This window comes from Columba livia, chromosome W (genome assembly GCF_036013475.1).
Source record: "Columba livia isolate bColLiv1 breed racing homer chromosome W, bColLiv1.pat.W.v2, whole genome shotgun sequence".
Classification (NCBI taxonomy): Eukaryota; Metazoa; Chordata; class Aves; order Columbiformes; family Columbidae; genus Columba; species Columba livia.
In genome coordinates, this window is record NC_088641.1 from 4,488,653 (window position 1) to 4,511,625 (window position 22,973).

The following is a 22,973-nucleotide window of genomic DNA, read 5'->3' on the forward strand; positions in this document are numbered from 1 at the left end:
GGACCTCCAAGACTGTTTCTTCTCTGCTGTGTTCTATTTCCAGCAGACATCTGGTAAGTTGAAGTCCTCTGTGAGAACAAGGGCTAGTGCTCATAAGACATCTCACTGCTGCTTCTAGAATATTTCATCTGTAACATTAAGTAGAGTGGTAGTGTGCACTTCGACAGTACTCAGATTATCTTAAAATGTGGTTAGAGTTATTGCTAAATAATTCTGAAAAGGAAGTAGCAAACATAATGCAGATGCATGAAAGTCTTTACAAGTAAAGAACAGTTTCCAGACATTTATTTCTGGAATTGTACACCAGGTATTAAATACAACAAATACAAAATAATGCTAATTAAAAAAAAAAATATCTGTGTTTATGTACAAATATGTACCAATGCAACAATAGCGAATTCCTTTTGAACATCTGATATTAAAACCATGTTCTGATTGTCACTAAATTTATTGTTATGCACAGGGTACTTAGAATAACTAGAATCTGTTTTATTAAGAGGACTATAGCCATACCTACTGCATTTTACAAATGACAGTATTTTCCTTCTTCCAATGAAAAATAGGAATAAAAAAAATAGTAACCTTGTCATTATTTTATATATTACTGTATTTAGCTTCCCCATCTGTAGACAATGTGCTTGTAGAGCTGGACAAATAATGTCCCTGTTGGTCAGTTTATCCATTAGTTTACATTCAAAGTTGAAATATTCACCTAAAAACTTTGGTTAAATGAAGTAATATCGCTACGTTCTACTTGATCTGAAGTTTTAATACATTTTTGACCCTCAGTTTTAAAAATTAAAACCAGGAAACAATTGCACAATTAATTGACCTAATAATACACAATTTAGTATCCTTCAAGTAAATTCAGCAGTTTGACCATAACAAGAGGAAAACTAAAACCTAGCATGAGAAGATGACATATGTGTAATCAAAGTATTGCTATAAGCACAGCACCAGTTACACTTCTAAATGAATCAGCTATCCTCTTCAGATACCCTGGACATAAAAAGGATACATTTACCAACACTGCAATTACCCATTATGGATTTTTGGTTTGTTTGTATGAAGGAAAAAATATGGCAGAGGACAAAGAATTCATCACAGTTTGTTATAAGAAATGCACTTTACCAAAGAACCAATATAATTTCTTCATATGGTTCCAATTCCGTTATCTTCATGCTGACTTTCAAAACACAATTCTTTTAATAAACAGTAACAAGTTCTCCATTATAAATGTTTAAACTGAGAGAAAAATAATTAAGTCCAGCTTCTAAAATAAAAATTCAATAAATAGCTATTTTACATGGATAGTCATAGTGGTACAAATTTATGAATGTCACAACAAGCATGCACAAGTGTTACTATACACAGAAATAATGAGAAAATACTGAAATAGATATCTAAAAAGGTATGAAGAATGTACATATTTACAAACTCTTGCAAATTATTGCCTTATTTTAACAATGAATTAAAAGTAAACAATACCAGCTAGGTAGCCAACAAGCTAAATAAGATCAGCATTTTAAAATCTATTAAAGTAGCTGGAATTCATTTTTCTCTCCTAATTTTTCTGAATTTTGGTCAAAAGTCTTTATTTAATAACTAAAGTGTCCATTCAACTTGCTGACAACCCAAACCTTAGACAAGTCTCTGTCTACATTAAGAGCCCAGCAATGCATAGATAAATTGAATATATTACTGCATCAGCTAATGAGAATGGACATGTTCATTTAAGTGCAACTGGTATAAGCATTCATCTTTTTAGAATGATTTTTATACAGACCAGACACTCACTGTAAACCCATCAACTTAAATGTATAACAATGAAGGATTATGGCCAATATTTTACAAAATTACATAAAATTTGTTATTCAGCACAAAACACATCAACAAGAAGCTGACAACCTGGCTAAAAATGTCAGAGTACAACACAGGGCCCAAGACTACCCATTATTTACTGTGTACTTACTAGAATTACATGTTTCAGATAAATTAAGAACTGATTACAAAATTACTTTTGTCCACTGTGCTAAACTATTTTGTTTTAATATGGTAAGTGTGCTATTGCATAAACGCTTCAAAGCAATCATCTTCATTACAATGCTGTAAAGAAAACTCCATATGCTACATCCAAAACTCAGGATGTCAATACAGTTCACAGTATGCATAATAAATACCCTCTTCCCTTTCAAATATTAAAGTCACTATTAATTACTCAGCATAACCTTGAAGCAACTATTATAAATATCAACAACTCAAGCTTAATCAGTTCAATAATGAAAACAAGTTCGTGGCAATTAAATTTGTAATACAAACAGTGCAAAGAAAAAGTATGGAGGGAAAGGGGTAATTCTACCAAACTAATGTTCTGCAAGAATTAGGACAAATATTTGCAAGACAAACTTTGTGGATGGCTAAATTGCACTCAGTGTTAAAAATAAAAAATTACTGAAGTTAAATAGTTGCTTTTATGGGAAACACTTTTACTCATTCTTTCTTATTTGACCAAGGAGGCGAAGTGCCATTTTTGAGCCAATGACTTGCCAAAACAAGTAAATGCAATCCACACTGAAGAAAAACTTTCAAATACATACTTCAAGGTTCTACTACTTATATATAAACTAGATAGTCCCTCAAAACTGTAGCACTTTGAACTGCAGGGTTCCAAACAATTTAAGATGGCTTCTAAAATGTAGAATGTTTGTTTAGTGGTATATCCTAAGCTGTGCAGACTGTAGCTTTATACATCATCTGCCTTAGGTAAGTTGTCACATAGGTATATTAATCTTCACAGTTGTGGACAAAACTCATCCAAATACAATAGCCTAAAATGCATCTGTTTAAGCCAGTAAGTTTAAAGTACACAGATACCTCTGGCAGCATAATTACTTCTGTGTAAGGTAGCCATGGCCTATAATTTTGCAACAGCATCCAAGTGTAGGTCTTCATACTTTACTCATGTTAAGTACCTTGTGCTAGCTTCCACCAAGATGAACTTGCTGGTTTTTTAAACTGAAGTGCTCTAGTTTATTATCACATGAGAGAAGGTTCTATTTAAAAAAATATCCTTTTATGTTCATGCAGTTTAAGTTAAAGAAACCTATCCCTGCCTTTATAAGAATAAAAAAAAATGCTACATTGAGCAGGGATCAGGATAGGTACCTGTAAACATTGTTATTATACTGCATCTGTTACGGCAAAAGTAACTTAGACTAAAAAGACCCTCCAATCAGTTCAGATATTCTGTGCTGGTTTTGAAATGGTGGCCTCTGTCTACAGGCTTTAAAAAAAAAATTAAGCAGAGCTTAAAGCTGCACCAAAGAGTTCTCTTAGTTCCAAACTCTGCCAAACATTTCCACATTTATGGACTGAAAAACAGAATTACTCTTGATAAATCAAGATATAGTTCTATACATAAAAAGACATCACTGATGTCAAAGTTCAAACTTCCAGTGAAAGACTAAGCAAATCTGATAGCTCCCATCAAATTTACTATTACTACTGCATAAAGTACCCACTGTTTTTTTTCGTTTTCCACAGTCATTCTGAGTGAAGGGCAGTATGTTGGTGAAGACCATGGGTGTTGATAAAACCATTTGTCTCATTTGCAGACAGACTGCTGAAGTCAGTCACTGAAACAGCCATTTTGGCACTGGTAATATGGTGTGCATGGTTCTCAAAGTCCACACCAAGGCTGTTTACAGAGATATCATTCATGAAAGATTCCGGGACAGCAATTCCCATTTTCAATCTCTTTGCAGGTCTTTCTGTCTCCTCACCGCACATGTTCATTGGGTTTAGCTCTGAATGATAAAAGCCAGTCTCAAATAAATTAAAACAATCAGTTTCACCATTGCTAGGCAAGTTAAGCAATTCTTCTGTTCCAATAGGCACATGATTAACTGGTGCTCGGGGTAAGCTGTCCATAGAAGGAAAGGCATCACCCAGGCAGTTCTCATCTGAAGTATGGCAGACTGTAGCTACACTGTTTGTCAATGCTGGAAAAAAAAAAAATAACACAAAATGTAAATGAAATAGTTGTTTATACAGTTACAACAAAAAGTTTGTGTTGTGTGTCTTCCCCCTCCCCCCCCCCTTGATTTACCTGTCAACTCACTGGCAGTGATAGAGTTCAGAATGCTTAGCTGTTGATCAGGAATGGTTTCTGTTCGAGTATTAGATGTTAAGGCTGAAGAATGTACTGCTCCACCAAGAGCTTCAGCTTCATCTACCAAACGATCCATGTAGTCCCTTAAAGAATATGGCATTCATCATGGGTTATTTAATGGGAAAACAAGGCCTAAAAACGATGATGGGTTTAATTTCAGTTGCCATAGCCACTGCAGCATTACACTGCAATGACAGGAAGAAAAAAAAAAAAAAATCTTCTACATTTACGATTTGCAACAAAAAACATATTCCGATAACATTTTACTTACGTAACTCCTGGATGATGATTATATCTCTTCTTTCCAAATCTTGTTTGCTGAGCAAAGTAATCATAACGTTCTGACTTTTTCCACATGTAATAGAAAGCCACACACTCAGCAACTGTTCTGGTTCTTACCTAAAAGAAGGCAAGAAGAATTGACAAAAATAACGGCAAATAATTATGTTTTGTCACCTCCCCAGTGCCTATATTCCTGCAATATTGCTAGTTTTACTGTTCTAGTATCTGGAACAAACCAATTAAATCAGGAGACCTGAAAAGAGATCTACCAAGAGGGTGGTCAAACACTGGAACAGGTTTCCTAGAGAGGGGGTCAATGACCCATGCCTGTCAATGTTTAAGAGGCATTTGGACAATGCCTTTACTAACATGCTTTGACATTTGGTCAGCCTTGAAGTGGTCAGGCAGTTGGAATAGATGATTGCTGTGGGTCCTCTCCAACTGAAATATTCTATTCTAAGTAAGTATTACATCTGTTCTATTGTATTTCATTATTAGTGGGGTTTTTTGTTTGTTCTTAAACTAGGTTGAAACTATATCTACATCTGAAGCATTTCAGTTCATAACCTATATAATAATTTTTTAAACTATAAGATGGGTTCTCTCAAGATGGAAAATGCTGAGCAAATCAATAACCTAAGAGAAGTGAAACAAAAAAGACTTAGGGTACTTAGACAAATTCTGGTCCATAGTGATGGATTGTCCTGGTTTTGTTAAAAACAAGACAAGTTTCTCTTTTAGTGAATTTTCCTTTCAGCTAAAGTCTTCTTACTAACTGCACTTTTCTGAAAGCTAGATACATGTTTTGGTAGACATAGCAATGGAATGCAAGGTCGCTGATAAGGATGCACATCCTGCAAGAGGGGCAAGAAGGAGCAAACTGAAACAGGTGACTAAAACTGACCAACTAAGTATTCCATCCCATTCACGTGATACTTCAATATAAAAGTGGAAGATCATGAGGATCTCGTCCCTTTTTCCTCTTCTTCGACTATGGCCGGCATCTGGGGAGAACTTTGCGAGTCATCCCTGCAAACTGAGGCCTAGTGATAGACTGAATCCAGTTCCGGTTTGCTGCAGAGTCCAATCCAGGACTTCTGGGTGCAGGCTCTGCTGCTGCTGGAGCAGTGCTGATCTTTGCCGGGACTTCCAAGATTGGTTTTGTATATTTTGTATTATTTTCTCTATTTTATTAGTAAAACATTTTTAATTTTTTTCCAACTCTCTTTCTCTCTGTCCTTCTTTGCCTTCCAATTGCCTGTACTTAGTGGGGAGGGGAGGCTAAAGGGGGCCTGGGGGTTAACAAAGCATCTGCCTCAATTTATTGTCACCCTGCAATCAAACCTTGACACAGATATATCAATTCACATGCTATGTTGCATGTCGGAAAAGTATTTTTAAATTATTTCTTTGTATCTCTGGTGAATTAATGTTTATTGGTAAGGTTCATTTAAAATCTGAAGCACCCAAATATTTATCACAGCAAAGTGTTAGAGAACAGAACTTCTCTAAAAAACAGATTAAACCAAGTGTTGAGCAGGACTATCTGACTGTTGTTGAACAACAAGCCTATAAAGTTTACCTGAAAAACAAAAAAACAGTCTTCTAAAGAAAAAAACTTGTGGTTTAACCCCAGCCAGCAACTAAGGACCATACAGATGCTTGCACATTCTCCCCCAGGGGATGGGGGGGGGGGGGGGGGGGGGTAAGAATTGAAAGGGTAAAAGTGAGAAAACTTGTGGATTGAGATAAAGACAGTTTAATGATTTTTTTTTTTTTTAAAAAAAAAAAGGTTAAAAAAAAGAGAGAGAAAAATAAACCCCAAGAAAAATAAGCGATGGAAAAGAAAACAATTGCTCGCCACCAACCAACCGATGCCCAGTCAGTACCCAAGCAGCATCAGCCCTTGCCAACCTTCACCCCCTAGTTTTATTGATAAGCATGATGCCATATGGTGTGGAATACATTAGTAGATTTCAGAGAGAGTACACTGACTCATCTTGCAACACCTAGCTTTTCCAATGACATCGGAGGTAAAATTAGCACAAAAATGCCAAGCTGGTTTAAATAAGTTGGTTCTTATTTCACTCTCCTGCACAGATTCTGAAAAATGCATTGCTTTTACAAGTTTTCAGCATCATATCACCTACCAATTCTTCCATTTAACAGTAAAATACTAACCTTATTTTTCTGTATGAGATGAAAGTCTTTTCCATAAATCAGAAGTCCATGTTCGAAGCTTCTGCATTCTTCTTCTGTCCATGCCGTCATCTCTTCTAAACAATTGCAAAAGTAGGATGATAAACTTATTTTCACTCACTAACCTTTTACAGGGAATAAAATATTTGTGTTGCTAATGCATGCACTCTAAAAACCCCAATATTTCAGTTATTTAGACCCATGTTCTTTCCTCTACTGTACAGATATCCTACCTGAAATCTAACATTCTTGTTTATAAAGACTCAAAAAAGAGTCTGATTTCTGAAATATTTTATCCTGGAGGGCAAAGGACATTTAAAAGACTTAATTTATTATTTCTTCAGAGGTTTGTCATCAAAAAAACCACAAGATTTGATAACATCACTGAGGTATCAGTGATATTATTTTTCTGAATATTTCTTCTTGCAGATACAAAGAATAGTGGCTATTGGAAAAAAAAAGAGTGAAGGAACAATCTCTTTAAGATAAAATTGAATTCTAGCTTTATAAATTAAAACCAAAAAAATCACTAAAAATAAGTTTTAAAACAAAGTAGCTCAAACTATTTGAGTAGGTCAGTTTTGTCTCAAGTATTGTTGCTTCTTGATTATGGATTTATGCCTATAGAGGAGGAATATTTCAGGTATCTTACATTCATAATGGTGATCTGTTCAGCTGTCTTTTAAAGCCAATTAGAAAAGAAAAAAAAACAAAACAAAACAAAACAAAAAACAACCAACAAACACATTTCAAAACATTTCTGGAAGCAGTCACTGAAACCAAGACCTTTCTGCTCCCAGATGAAGGTGATAACCATTCCACTACAAGGCCATTTTCTTTCTTTCTTTCTCACCCCATTAATTTTGCGCTCCTTACTACAGAGTTCTCAAGTTTAAAATAGATCGCCACGTATAGTCCCAGTGTTAAGAACTTCTCTTGAGAAGTGTGGATTTTTAACTCTCATCTTGAGAACAGCAGTGAACTTCAGTGAGTAGAGCAGATCATAGCACAATGGTTACAAGCATTAACAGTGTTATCAGCCTTTACCATTTTTAATGAGGGTATAAATGCCATCTGACTTAGGGGGGAACTACTAGACCTTAGGACAGAATTTGTGGCTCTGACCCACAAATGGGCAGAGGTATTTTTCAATCCCAAACCAAGAATCTAAATCTTAGAGAGGTGTAGGGCTAAGGATACAGCCCTGTAACTCTACACAATCTCTTCTTGTATGAGAGCTTTCCGAAGCAGCACTCATATTCCTTATTGTTCCCTTCAGCTTTACCTTAAATACTTAACTTTCACAGCACCTAATTTGTAAATACTCAAATTCCCTTTGGATCCAGTTCTGAGTCTGGAATATACCAACTGTGAGGAATGGTGGTTCTTAGCACACGGTGTGAGTGTGGAAGGCTGAGGTGTTGCAAATTAATGTCTCAAAACTTGCTTGCTGAAATAATATGAATTATTGTCTCAAGACCTGCTTGTTCTGATGAACAAGACAGAAACGCTTACGTTGCTTGCTTGTTGGGCTTGCTGTAAATGCTTAAATACAGTCAGTTAAAGCAAAAAATGCATGATCACTGTGAATTGCTAAAATTCAAAGAATGCTTGAAGCAAGCTTGTGTAAGCTCAAGTGATATCAGCCACCAACATCTGGGACGAGGTCTGCAGTGCATTCAGGCAATGCCCATTATCCCGGTTTTGTTAAAAAACAAGACCAGTGCTCTTTTAGTGATTTTTCTTTCACCTAAGTTCTTCTAGGTGGCTGTACTTTTCTGAGTTTTAGCCTGCATATTTTTCCTCGGATGCTGTACTCAAGAGCTGATAAGAACAGCAACAAAATGCTGAAGAATTTCATGTTTAGATTTATTACTACAGTAGCCAAGAAAGACTGATAAGTTTTCCCATGTTCTGTTGTGAGAGGGGGGTGTTTGAAGGCAGGTGGATGGAACAGGTGACTTAAATTTACCAATTGAGTATACCATCCCATAACTGTCATACCCCCTATATAAGAGGGTGATCACAAGGGTCAAGCTCTCTTCAACCATGGCCAGCATCTAGAAAGGACCTTGTCTGTCTGCTTGTGATCTATAGGCCTCAGGCCCTGTAATCCCTGCAACCAGGTTCCAGTTTGCTGTGAAGTCCTGCCCATGACTTCCAGGGGCCTGGCCTGCACCACCTAGAGCCACGTCAGCTCTGCCGCTGCTGGAGTGATGCCAACTCCACATTGAGCGTTCAAGATTGGTTTTGTATACTTTTTATATATTCTCTATTTATTAGTAGCATTAGTAGAACCCTTTAAAGCCTTCCAACTTGAAGTCTCTCTTCCTTCCTCCTTATCTTTCCTATCATCTTTCCAATCTAAAGGAAAGGGGTGGTGGGAGGTGAGGGGGTAATAGGGAGCATCTGCCATGGTTTATTGCTGCCTTGCCTTAAACCGTGACAGATTTAACTACTGGCCCATATGGGGAACGAGACCGTACAGAGAGAGAGAGAGAGTGTATACGAGGATAAGAGAAACTGTGACAGGTTCTATTGGTGCCGTGACTTGGAATTGCATGAGAAATTGTGACAGATTTTATTGTGCTGGAGCAGGGATGGGGTTTTCACTGAGATGGGCTATGAGCAGTATCTGACAATTAATGTAAACAGCTTACCGGGTAGTGTAAGTGAGAGAGCATCAGGCTTTGATGTACGCAGTCTTGTGTTTGAATCCTCTGGTGGGAGGAAATTTTGGGAAACGCTAGATCTGTGTGCTTTACGGGTCATAAAGCAGACTGTGGTTTGAGTTTGTTTTTGACTTTAAAGGATGTTGTTGCAAATCTATTTGGATTTAATAATGCCTTTTTTGGGGTTAATTCTTCTTATTTATGTTTTTGTGCAGAACATTACTTTTGGAAGTAGAGTTGAACTTGTTATTTTAGCTGTGGCCCTGGGTTGTGTATCACTGATTTATGTGATTTTAGTTAAGTTCATGATGTATCTCAACTCATTGTTATCATACTTCAGGAATATGCATTTTTGGAATTCTCTGGTAGAAGCAGAAGAAATTAAAGAGACCTGTGCCTTTTGTTTTCTCAGTTTCAGGAGTGAGATTTTTAGGAGAGCTATTTAACTATTCTCTGCCTGTGTCATTAGAGCAAATTACAGATGCTTTGGGGAATTTTGAATATCCCTGGACCTTTAAGCAAATCTTGTTGGTGTTATTGGGTCTCTGCAACGCGTGTGTCAGTCTTTGCTGCTGATAAAACTGTTTACGAGGACTGTAGCAATTCTAACTTCTGTGGCAGGAGTTGCCACTTTTAAAGCTACAAACACTGCAGTCACTGAAACGCCTGTAACAGCTACTGCACCCCCCTCCACAGACTCTGCAGCAACTCCAGTTCCTGATTTGGACAGAGCAGCCACTACAACTGCAATGTCAGTTTCTGCATCTACTCAGACCCCCACAACATGTAATGTGGCCATTCAGACTTCAGCAGTATTGGTTGCCCCAACAAAGAGGAAGCAAAAGAAAGCATGACTGGAATCCGTTATGAAGGAAGATGAAGAGCAGGGAGAGGAAGCAGAGGGTCCTTCTACAACAAAGCAGGGAGAGGTTGTTTCTGGAATAGAACAAGGTTATGATGAGGAAGAAGAGGGTCATTCTACAGCAAAGCAACCAGAGGGCCCTTCTACAGCTCCTCCCACAGCCCTTTCTAAACTCCTTCCACTGCTACCCCTGGATTCTATAGGAAAGCAACCAGTGAGTCCTTCTAAAACAAAGTGACCATCAAAGGATGAGCTAATAGAACCCTCCTTATCTCTGAAGGAGCTGAGGACTATGAAACAAGACTTTAGCCGTCATGAAGGCGATCCAATTGTCACTTGGCTCATTCGATGCTGGGACAATGGGGCTAATAGTTTGGACTTAGATGGCAGTGAAACCAGTCAACTGGGATCGCTGACCAGAGATGGTGGCATTGATAAGGCAATTGCAAAAAAGAAACGAAGTCAAAGCCTCTGGAGAAGAATTTTGTCAGCAGTAAAAATCAGGTACCTTTTAAAAGATGATATCATATGCCGCCCAACCAAATGGACTACTATGGAGAGAGGTATTAGTTATCTGAGAGAACTGGCTGTGCAAGAGAGAATTTACAGTAACCCATTAACAGTTATAGATCCTGATGAAGTGCCATGTACCCGAGGTATAATGCGGAAGCTTGTGCAGAGCACACCACCATCTTATGCCCGCACTAAAGGATTACTCACCCTTTCAGAAGACGATCTATCAACTGTGGGTGAAGTAGCGGACATGTTGCGGCAGTATGAAGATACTCTTTCTTCTCCCCTACAAGCCTGTGTCACAGCTGTGGAGAAACTGTGTGACAAACTGTCCAAGAGGGAGGACAGATCCTACTCGTCACATGCACAAGCCCGAGCCACAGCTATTAGTAGAACACGCCCTTCTGCAGCACCAGACTGAGAGAAATGCAACATGTCACGAAATGAATTATGGTTTCTTCTGCGTGACCAGGGAGAACATGTGAGTAATTGGCATGGAAAACCCACTGCTGACCTACAGGAATGAGTACATGAGTTGAAAAAGAAAGCTCCCAAGAGAAAAGCTGCTCCAGTTTCCAGTGGGAGGCTTTCCAGCCAGAGTAGGAGGGATTCTTGTCTCCCTACCAGAAACTGTGCAAAGCATGAATTAGTGGGGCCCTGCCTCCAGTCAGGTGGAGGAGAGGGACAATGACAACAGAATTTATTGGACTGTGTGGATTCGGCAGCCTGATACATCAGAACCACAAGTATAAAGCCCTGGTAGACAGTGGTGCACAGTGTACAATGATGCCATCGAATCATAAAGGGTCAGTATCTGTCAATATTGAAGGAGTGACTGGGAGATCTAAGGAATTGACTGTATTAGAGGCTGAAGTGAGCCTAACTGGAAAGCAGTGGGAAAGGCATCCCGTTTTGACTGGTCCAGATGCTCCATGCAGTATAGACCACCTAAGGAAAGGGTATTTTAAAGACCCAAAAGGGCATCGATGGGCTTTTACTATAGCAGCTGTAGAGACTGAGAACATTAAACAGCTGTCTATTTTGCCTGGTCTTTCTGATGACCCTTCTGTTGTAGGACTGCTTAAGGTCGAAGAGCAACAGGTGCCGACTGCTGCCACAACAGTGCACAGATGACAATATAGCACCAACTGAGATTCCCTGGTCCACATTCATAAACTGGTCCGACACCTAGAGAATCAAGGAGTGATCAGTAAAACTTGCTCACCTTTCAATAGTCCTATTTGGCGTGTGCCAAAGCCTAATGGAGAATGGAGACTGACTGTAGATTATTGTGGCCTAAATGAAATTATGCCACCATTAAGTGCTGCTGTGCCAGACATGTTAGAACTGCAATATGAACTGGAATCAAAGGCAGCCAAGTGGTATGCCACAACTGACATTGCTAATGCGTTTTTCTGTATTCCTTTAGCAGCAGAATGCAGGCCACAGTTTGCTTTTACCTAGAGGTGTATCCAGTATACCTGGAATGGACTGCCCCAGGGGTGGAAACACAGCCCTACTATCTGCCATGGACTGAGCCAGACTGCACTGGAACAAGGTAAAGCTCCAGAACATCTGCAATACATTGATGACATCATCGTATGGGGTGATACAGCAGCAGAAGTCTTCAAAAAGGTGAAAGAATAATTTAAATTCTTTTGAAAGCTGGTTTTGCCATAAAGAGAGGTAAAGTTAAGGGACCTGCCTGAGAGATTCAGTTTCTGGGTATTAAATGGCAAGATGGGTGTCGCCAGATCCTGATAGAGGTGATTAACAAAATAACAGCTATGTCCCCACCAACTAGCAAAAAGGAAACACAAGCCTTCTTAGGTGTTGTGGGCTTCTGGAAAATACATATTCCAGATTACAGCCAGATTGTGCGCCCCCCCCTTATCAAGTGACTCGAAAGAAATGTGACTTTCAATGGGGCTCTGAGCAGCGACAAGTCTTTGAACAAATTAAACAAGAGATTGTACATGCAGTAGCTCTTGGACCAGTCCGGACAGGACAAGGTATTAAGAACATGCTCTATACTGCAGCTGGGAACAATGATCCTACCTGGAGCCTCTGGCAAAAGGCACCAGGTGAGACTCAAGGTTGATCTCTAGGATTTTAGAGTAGAGGATAGAAAGGCTCAGAGACCAATTATACTCCAACTGAGAAAGAGATACTGGCAGCATAGGAAGGAGTTCAAGCTGCTTCAGAAGTGATTGGTACTGAAGCGCAGCTCCTCCTGGCGCCCTGATTACCAGTACTAGGCTGGATGTTCAAGGGTAAGGTTTCTTCCACGCATCGTGCAACTGAAGCTACATGGAGTAAGTGGATTGCATTAATCACACAGCGGGCTCAAATACAGAAACCTAATCCCCCAGGGATCTTAGAAATTATCACAGACTGGCTGGAAGGCAAAGATTTTGGAGCATCACCTGAAGAGGAGGTGATGTGTGCTGAGGAAGCCCCACCATATAATGAATTACCAGAGACTGAAAAGCAGTATGCCCTGTTCACTGATGGATCCTGTCATCTTGTAGGAAAACATCAAAAGTGGAAATCTGGAGTCCTACACAACAAGTCACAGAAACTGATGAGGGATGAGGTGAATCAAGCCAGTTTGCAGAGGTAAAAGCCATACAGTAGGCATTGGACGTTGCTGAAAGAGAAAAGTGGCCAGTACTTCATACTGGCTCATGGATGGTGGCAAATGCCTTGTGGGGGTGGTGAAAGCAGTGGAAGCAAAATAACTGGCAACGCAGAGGCAAGCCTATTTGGGCTGCCCCATTGTGGCAGGACATTGCTGCTCAACTAGAGAACCTGACTGTAAAAGTACAGCATGTGGATGCCCATGTATCTAAAAGTCAAGCCATTAAGGAACATCAAGACAATCAGCAAGCAGATCAGGCTGCTAAAATTAAAGTAGCTGAGATGGATTTGGACCAGCAGCATAAAGGTGAACTTTTTCTAGCTCGGTGGGCCCATGATGCTTCAGGGCATCAAGGAAGGGATGCAACATATAAATGGGCTTGGGACCGAGGGGTGGATTTAACCATGGACATTATTTCACAGGTTATCCATGACTGTGAAACCTGTGCTGCAATCAAGCAGGCCAAAAGGTTAAAGCCTGTGTGGTATGGGGGGAGGTGGTTAAAATAAACATATGGGGAGGCTTGGCAGATTGACTATATTATACTCCCTAGAACATGCCAAGGCAAGCACTATGTGCTTACAATGGTGGAAGCAACCACAGGATGGCTGGAAACATATCCTGTGTCTCATGCCACTGCCTGGAACACTATTCTGGGCCTTGAAAAGCAAGTCCTGTGGCAACATGGTACTCCAGAAAGAACTGAGTCAGACAATGGAACTCATTTAAAAAGTAGTCTCATAACCAACTGGGCCAAAGAACATAGTATTGAATGGATATATCATATCCCCTATCATGCACCAGCCTCTGGGAAGATTGAGCAATACAATGGTTTGTTAAAAACTACTCTGAAGGCAATAGGAGGTGGAGCTTTTAAAAATTGGGAGAAGAATTTGGCACAAGCCATCTGGTTAGTTAACACCAGGGGATCAATCAATCAAGCTGGCCCTGCTCAGTCAAGAGCTTTTACATACAACAGAAGGGGATAAAGTCCCTGTGGTGCATGGAAGGAACATGTTAGGAAAAGCTGTCTGGATTGTTCCTGCTTTGGGCAAAGGCAGACCCATTCATGGGATTGTTTTTGCTCAAGGGCCTGGATGTACTTGGTGGGTGATGCTGAAGGATGGTGAAGTCCGATGCGTATCTCAAGGAGATGTGATTCTGGGTGAGAATACTCAATTTCAAACTGTTTGATGGGAATTGCTGCATGACACTAACAGTGTTCCATAAGTGTCTTTCAGGTTGATGCAGTGGTGGTGATGAACCCTGAGCTAACCTCATCAAGTGGTGTCCAGTAACATTCCTGAGATTGACATCTCTGACAATTCCTGGACACGAACTGCACCAGATTGCACATCATCTCTCCTGCCTCAAGAGAGACTGCTCTGATAGAGACCCGCACTCATGAACTAGTGATATACATATTTTTATGTGTACATACATTTGAAGACAGGCAGAAAGCAGTAGTGATTTGGGTATGACTCAAATGGTATGGAATAAGGGGTAGAATGTCCTGGTTTTGTTAAAAACAAGAGTGGTTCTCTTTTAGTGATTTTTCTTTCAGCTAAGTTCTTCTAGGTGGCTGTACTTTTCTGAGTTTTAGCCTGCATATTTTTCCTCGGAGGCTGTACTTGGTGCTGATAAGAAGACCAACGGAATGCTGAAGACGTTCAGGTTTAGATTTATTACTACGGTAGCCAAGACAGACTGTAAGTTTTCCCATGTTCCACTGTGAGGGGTGTGTTTGAGGAGGGGTGGATGGAACAGGTGACTAGAACTGACCAATTAAGTATTCCATCCTGTTGTAGGAAAATAGTAAATTAGGATTTTAGGCCTATATCAGTGTTATAAGCTGTGCTGCTAAGGCTGCAAGTCTCAGCTTGTCCCCTGTATAGTCCTTACCCAGAACCATGAGCGTGGTTACCTTATGCTTGTTTTGTACCCTTACTTAAGACATTGATAAATGCTCTTAGGGTTGCTGATTTCTATGCTAGACTGGTGAACTATGGATAACAAATGAGACAGGTGGAACTTCAAAAGAAGCTAGCCCTGCAACCCGATGACCTTTCGTTCGGTACTTGCCAAGAAAGAAGTGGAACCCGCAGATCACTGGAACGGAAGGAACCTGAGGATATCGACAGTGATAGACAATGAAGTTTTGCTTAGTTGCATAATACCTGTTAGAACCCTATATAATGACTAGTTATACTGCTGTATGATTGTCACTCTCTGAGGAGGTGACCCAGCGCTGCTGTTCCTGTGAATCTTCTACAATAAATACTGCTCAGAGTAACCCACAAGAGTTCGAGTCTCTACCCAGTGCCCAACTACTACCTTTTTCAGTTGGCACCCCAGATGGGACTCTGCAGCACAAACTGAAACAACGGGACCTGGCCAGGGACAGGTGAGTTTGAGTCTCTCCTGTTCTCCCGATTTGTTTCTTTTCTTTATATTTTTATTAGAGTTCAAGTCTCTAAATATATTTACAAGGATGGGGGCTGGGCCCTCAGTTCCTAAAAATATGCCTTTGGCTGAAATGATTTCAAATTGGGGAAGGTTGTCAGGAACCGCAGGGTTGCACATAAAAAGATTAATCGCCCTCTGCCAAGATGATTGGCCTTTTATAAGCAGAGTGGCTGGGGCTTCCCTTGATGATCGGTGGCCGATTTATGGCTCATTTGAAGAAACTAAATTGCAGTCTCTCCGTAAAATCCTGGAGGACCGCCAGCCCCAACAAATGGACTATTTGTATTTGTGGTTTCACTATGCTGATGTACAAAAATGAAAGCAACTCCAGAAGAGCATGAATAAACACCAATTACTTGCTTATCTGGATGATAAAATAAGTGACAATTCTAAGTCCAAAACTGATTCATCTGCAGGTATTTTCCCTATGACTTTATCCTATGTGGCTAATCCTAGAGCTGGTCGTAGTACTGCTGGCAACCAGCCACCGCTTCTCAGGGTAACTACACATTACCCCTGGAAACCTGGTGATCTTTTACTCTGGTATGATAAAATGCTGTGACTCCGTGATGATGCGGAGCAATGCTCTAAAATAATTCGAACTATTGCCCGAGATTACTCTCCCAGCTGGAATGATATGCAAACACTTTTGTCCGAATTATTTACACATGAGGAAAAACAAAAGATCCTGGCTAAAGATAAAGAATTGGCTGAACAGACACAGGGATGTAATCCCTGGCTGGAACAAGATCCAAATTGGAACTTACATGAGGAGGACCAAAAAGCTACCTATTTAGTTGCAATTGATAATCTGATTGAAGCAATTCAAAAGTGTGATGAAAAAGTGACAAATTGGTCAAAAGTTACAGAGTGCCAACAGGCTCCTGATGAACACCCGGGAGACTTTTGGCACCGCTTAAGAAAAGCTTTAATACAGTATGGAGGAATGACCGAAGATAATTTTCAGGAACCATTGGCTATTAGCATTTTTGTCAATCAGTCAGCCCCTGATATTTGAAAACATTTTCAAAAACATATACCTGGCTGGCAAGCAGAGAATTTACAAAAAGTTCTCTCTGTTGCTAATTTTGTGTATAACGGCCATACAGAAGAGCAACAACTTAAGCTACAGTTAGAAAGGGAGGCTGAGCGCCTTTGGCAGGAGAAAGAACGTGAGGTCGAACGTAGACGGTATCAGAGAGAAAGACAGGAAGATATGAACTTACTAGCTGTAGCCATAGCTCAGGGGGTTTCTGCAACTCGGGGACGTGGGTATCCCCGAGGAGTCCGAGGGGTATTCCGAGCTCGCTTCCCTCGGGGCCGGGGACTCCTCGGCAGAGGAATCGGGATGGGAAGTTCCTTTCCACCCATGGGGGGTTCTTTCCCTGTTACAAACCCTGCTGTTACCAACCCTACGAATGACGCAACACAATTAACCTGTTTTTGGTGTGGTAATTTAAGACACGTGCAACGTGAATGCCCGTTGCGACCCCAATATCAACCAGGAGCTACTCTACCTGCACCTGCTGCCACTGCTGGTTGTCAACTTGGTGGTATTACTGACGCCCCTTCTGCTCCGCCGCCTCCATATCGTCGTAGCTACTCTCAGTAAGCATTGCATAATGACCTTAGAAATTTCCTCTACAGGCCATGTCTTAGCTGATGTTAATGGAAAATCAGTCTCTTTCTTAGTAGATACTGGGGCTACACTCTCGCTTCTCAACTTTGATGTGCCACAAACATTGCAGGAAATGATTGCTATCAAGGGTGTTACAGGCTCTGTGCTCAACCATGCTTAACCACATCTCTAAACCACTCCCTGTTACTTTAGGCGATAAAGTTACATGGGCTCGCTTTATTGTTGCACCGGGGGCACCAACTTCTTTGCTGGGACGAGATCTCTTACAAGAGTTTGGCATTCAATTAACCTATGGTAAAGGTAAAGCTAAATTGATTTTTATTGGAAGTGTTTTCACTCTAGATCATACTCCGAAGAAAGAAGTGGCCATTCCGTGGGAATTGCGGAATGTGCCTTCTGGACTTTGGAGTCGTACAACTAAAGATATTGGTCTTTTGAAGTCTGCGCTGCCGGTTGTTATTAAAACTAAAGGTGGTCCCCCTCCTGCTATTAAGCAATATCCAATACCAGCTGTTGCATTACCGAGTTTGCGAAAACAAATTCAAACCTTTCTCGATGAAGGGATTCTAAAACCTGTTATGAGTCCATTTAATACCCCAATTCTTCCAGTAAGTAAAAATCAACTAGATGAGGATGGAGATCCTGAGTACTGTTTTGTACAAGATTTACGGGCTATCAACGATTATGTTGAAGCTCCGCACCCAGTTGTACCAGATCCAAGTTTAATTTTAACTGAGATTCCATCTTGGGTGCACTGGTACACTGTTTCAGATCTGACAGGAGCTTTCTTTAGCATACCTGTAGCAGAAGAAAGCCAACCTTTGTTTGCCTTCACTTGGGAAGGTCGCCAATTGACTTGGACTCGGCTCCCTCAAGGCTTTACTGCTTCCCCTACCTTGTTTTCACAAATTCTCAAATATGATCTCCAAGATATTGAATTGCCAAACAAATCTGCACTGATTCAATATGTTGATGATTTACTTGTTGCTAGCCGAACTCGGGAGGCCTGTGCAATTGATACAGAGCACCTTTGCATTCGACTATATCATAAGGGTCATCATGCCTCATTAGCTAAGTTACAATTCTGTAAACCAGAGGTAAAATATCTGGGCTTTGTTTTAGCAGGAGGAGTTCAAAAGATTGATCCCGACAGAATCAACACTATTCTTCAAATTACACCACCTGTTACTAAAAAACAAATGAGAGCTTTCCTTGGCCAAGCTGGGTTCTGTCGACCATGGATTTTAGGGTTTAGCGAACTAGCTAGACCACTTATTGAAACTACAAAGGACAAAGCTCCAGAGCCAATTGTCTGGACGCCAGAATTGTCCGATGCCTTTGCATCTTTGAAGCAAGCCTTAGTCACAGCCCCAGCTTTAGGCCTGCCAAATTACTCTAAACCTTTCACTTTGTATGCTACCGAGAAGGGTGGCATTGCAAAGGGGGTCCTAGTACAACCTCATGGACCCTATGAAAGACCTGTGGGTTATTACTCAGTTGCTCTTGACCCAGTTATCAAAGGGTCACCACATTGCCTTAGGTCAGTAGCAGCAGCTGTGGAGTTAGCGGAAAAAGTTCGCCCACTTGTTCTGGGTCACAAATTGATTGTTGCCATGCTTCATGAAGTTGAACTTTTACTAACCCGATATGCTACCAAGTCTCTCTCACCGCAGTGCACACATCGATACGAAGCCATCCTGTTACTGACTGATAATATCTCTTTAAAACAGTCAAAACCCTTAAATCCATCCACCCTTCTACCTGAGGTGTACCTTTCCAATGACCCACACGACTGTGTGCTATTTGTCACCACTTATTCTAAAACCAAAGAAGATTTGCAAGATGTTCCTCTTGCCCACCCTGACCTTAACCTGTTCACAGACGGATCAAGTTACTATCCGCATGGTAAGCGTTTTACTGGTTTTGCTGTTGCCACTGAAAATTGCGTACTTTTTGCTGAACCTCTCTCTCCAGCACTTGGAGCACAAGCCGCAGAACTAATTGCCTTGACTTGTGCTGCAACCTTTGCTAAAGGTCTTCGAGTTAATATCTATACAGACTCTAAAGTACGCTTCTGGCATTTGTCATTCTGTTGGTGCACTTTGGAAGGAACGTGGTTTTTTGACCTCCGCCGGTCGTACTATTGCTCATGGACAATTAATTCATGATTTGCTGCTCGCTATCCAGGAACCGCGAGAAATTGCTGTTATTTACATTCCTGCTCATACTAAACGCCTTGATTCTTTCGCTCATGGCAACGCCTTGGCCGACTCCGCGGCGAGAGCAGCAGCAGTCCGCAATGTATCTCCTGCTACGACTGTGGTTGCTACCCTTCTTCCTTTTCCTGTTGGTCCTGCCCTTTATGATGAACTGGATGAAGAAGAGCTCAACAAATGGAAACGCTGGGAAGCAACGCAACAGGACGGCATCTGGAAACTAGGTGATAAACCCTTATTGCCTATGAGGTATGTCCTTCCTCTAACTCACTGGATTCACGATCGTACTCATGGGGGGCCTGAAGCTGTAGCCTCTAAAATCCAACAGTTGTGGGCAGTGCCTGGAGTTTACAGTGCTGCAAAACACCTGACTGGCTCTTGTACTCTTTGCAAGAAATATGGGGTCACAAAGGTCACAACAGTCCCTGGCAAGCAGCCGCCTGCTTACTTTCCTTTCCAGAAACTGCAAATTGATTTCACAGAACTCCCCCCTTCTGTGGGATATAAGTACATTCTTGTTATTGTTGATCAACTTTCGCACTGGGTGGAAGCCTTTCCTACTTGCAAGAACGATTTGAAAATTGTGGTTAAGATCCTGCTTCGTGATATCATTCCGAGGTACGGTATCCCTGAAATTATTGATTCTGATAGGGGACTGTACTTTACTGCTGCTGTTCTAATGCAAGTTTATGTTGCTCTTGATATACAGGCTGCCTTTCACATGCCCTACCATCCACAATCTTCTGGATAGGTAGAGTGGATGAATCGCACTATTAAATATCGTTTGGCAAAAGTCACTGCAGACACAGGTCTCAAATGGCCTGAGGCATTACCGCTTGTTTTATGGGATCTTCGTACAACTCCTCATGCTACTACTAAACTCAGCCCTGCTGAAGTTTTGTTCGGGCTAGTTTTGGCAGTACCATTTACCTTTATGTCTGCCAAAACTGCCCTCCTGGAAGGGGACGAGGCAGTAACACAGTACTTGCTCTATCTGCAAAACAGTTTTACTCAGATCAGAAATTATATGCATTGGTATCAAGGAGTGACACCAGAAATTCAAGAATTGCGTAACCTATCTCAGATTGTTTTACAGAATCGAATGGCCTTAGACATTTTGCTAGCTTTGCAAGGAGGTGTCTGTACCATGCTAAACTCCAGTTGCTGTATGTATATCGATCAGAGTAAGCAACTGATTACTGAAGTGGATAAAATCTAGGAAGTTAGTCATGTTATGCAGCAAATTCAACAAGATGACACTAACTGGGGTGTTGCAGACCTGTGGCAATGGATGAGTTCCTGGTTTCCTGATCTCGGAATGTTAGTGAAGAAGATTTTGATGATTGTCATTGTCATTGTAATTGTCTTTGTGATCATTTTTGTTTTGATTCAACGTATGTTAATGTTTTGTAATTGTTGCTGTAATCTCTTGAATCAACAGAAGCTTTATTATCGTTATCAGTAAATTGGGAAATTTTAAAGAGAAAATGGGGAACTGTTGTAGGAAATTAGGATTTTAGGCCTATATCAGTGTTATAAGATGTGCTGCTAAGGCTGCAAGTCTCAGCTTGTCCCCTGTATAGTTCTTACCTAGAACCATGAGCGTGGTTACCTTATGCTTGCTTTGTACCCTTAGTTAAGACATTGATAAATGCTATTCTTAGGGTTGCTGATTTCTATGCTAGACTGGTGAACTATGGATAACAAATGAGACAGGTGGAACTTCAAAAGAAGCTAGCCCTGCGACCCGATGACCTTTTGTTCGGTACTTGCCAAGAAAGAAGTGGAACCTGCAGATCACTGGAACGGAAGGAACCTGAGGATATCGACAGTGATAGATATCGACAGTAATCGACAGTGATAATTTTTGCTTAGTTGCATAATACCTGTTAGAACCCTACATAATGACTAGTTATACTGCTGTATGATTGTCACTCTCTGAGGAGGTGACCCAATGCTGCTGTTCCTGTTCAAGTCTCTACCCAGCGCATACCTACTACCTTTTTCACATCCCATAATCATCACACCCCCTATATAAGAGATCCATCATGAGGGTCAAGCTCTCTTTGACCATTGCTGGCATCTAGAGTGGACATTGTCCATCTGCCTGTGCTCTATAGGCATCAGGCCCTGTAATCCCTGCAACGGGTTTCCGGTTTGCTGTGAAGTCCTGCCCATGACTTCCAGGGGCCTGGCCTGCACCAGCTGGAGCCACACCAGCTCCACATTGAGCAGTCAAGATTGGTTTTGTATACTTTGTATATTTTTTCTATTTATTAGTAGCATTAGTAGAACCCTTTAAAACCTTCCAACTTGAAGTCTAAGTCTCTCTTCCTTCCTCTTTATCTTCCTTATCTTTCCAATTTAAAGGAAAGGGGTGGTGGGAGGTAAGAGGTTAACAGGGACCATCTGCCACATTTTGTTGCTGCCTTGCCTTAAACCATGACAGCCCCCCACCAACTGCAATAAAAACCTAATCACCAAAGACCTTTTTTGCCCCTCCCCAACAAGGACCTGACATCTTAGAGTGAGCCATCCATCACCAGGACCTGAGAGCTGGCCAATGAAAGACAGTCTTTGGATCCTTGGCTTATCTTGCTTCTTGCATATGTGCTTAATTTTCCTCCTAACTTTTTCCACTTATTCTATCACTCTGTCCTCAGGCATAAAAATAAAATAAATAGTTCAGCAGCATCTCACCTCATTTGTATCTTAATCTCACTCTTGGGATCACTTCAAAACCTTCCCAAGCCTGAAATCAGACCAGGACCCCACACTAACTTCTACCAGGGCTCATAGACCATTTCTGCTTTATGCAACACATGTTAAAATACAGGACAAAGAACCATCCTTGCTCCATTTTAAGCTCTGATTTTTATTTAGGGGAGTAATCAAGTTAGGGACAAACAACAGTAGCTCATTTTCCACTGTAAATTCAAGCCAATCTCTCTACCCTCTACCAAAGACATATAGAACTGTATGGTAGAACGAGTTTGGGGTTGACATAGCACAATGTTAGTGCAGTAATGAAGAGAGTGGGGCTCACTTACATAGCCAGCTATGTTCTCCTGATTCTGGTATGTCATCAGATTATCATTGATCATGATCTCAAAAAAGTACTGTAATGTAGGTGGGAACTGCCTTATGGGAGCAAAATCATCACTCCTCCATCCTTTTCAGTCTGTGCCATTCTTAAAACAGCAATGAAGAAAAGAAGGGAAGAAAAGATGTAAAAGCTGATCCTGCAAACTTCATACAAATTGTAAACTTCTCTAGCAGAAACTTCCATCTGGCCAACAATCAGATTATACC

General features: G+C 40.8%; 1 protein-coding gene across 6 annotated transcripts in view; it reads right to left on the bottom strand.

The window, feature by feature from the left end:
- Positions 1 to 268: 268 nt before the first annotated feature.
- The window catches only part of LOC135575258 (mesoderm induction early response protein 3-like), a 39,797-nt gene continuing 17,092 nt past the window's right edge, over positions 269 to 22,973 (bottom strand). For all 6 annotated transcript variants that reach the window (XM_065044700.1, XM_065044702.1, XM_065044701.1 and 3 more), the window contains 4 exons: positions 6,635 to 6,729; positions 4,443 to 4,570; positions 4,109 to 4,254; positions 269 to 4,001 (listed from right to left, as the gene is read on the bottom strand). In XM_065044700.1, coding sequence (XP_064900772.1) covers positions 3,544 to 4,001; positions 4,109 to 4,254; positions 4,443 to 4,570; positions 6,635 to 6,729 — 827 coding nt within the window. In that variant the 3' untranslated portion in view covers positions 269 to 3,543. The remainder of the gene's footprint in view (positions 4,002 to 4,108; positions 4,255 to 4,442; positions 4,571 to 6,634; positions 6,730 to 22,973) is intronic.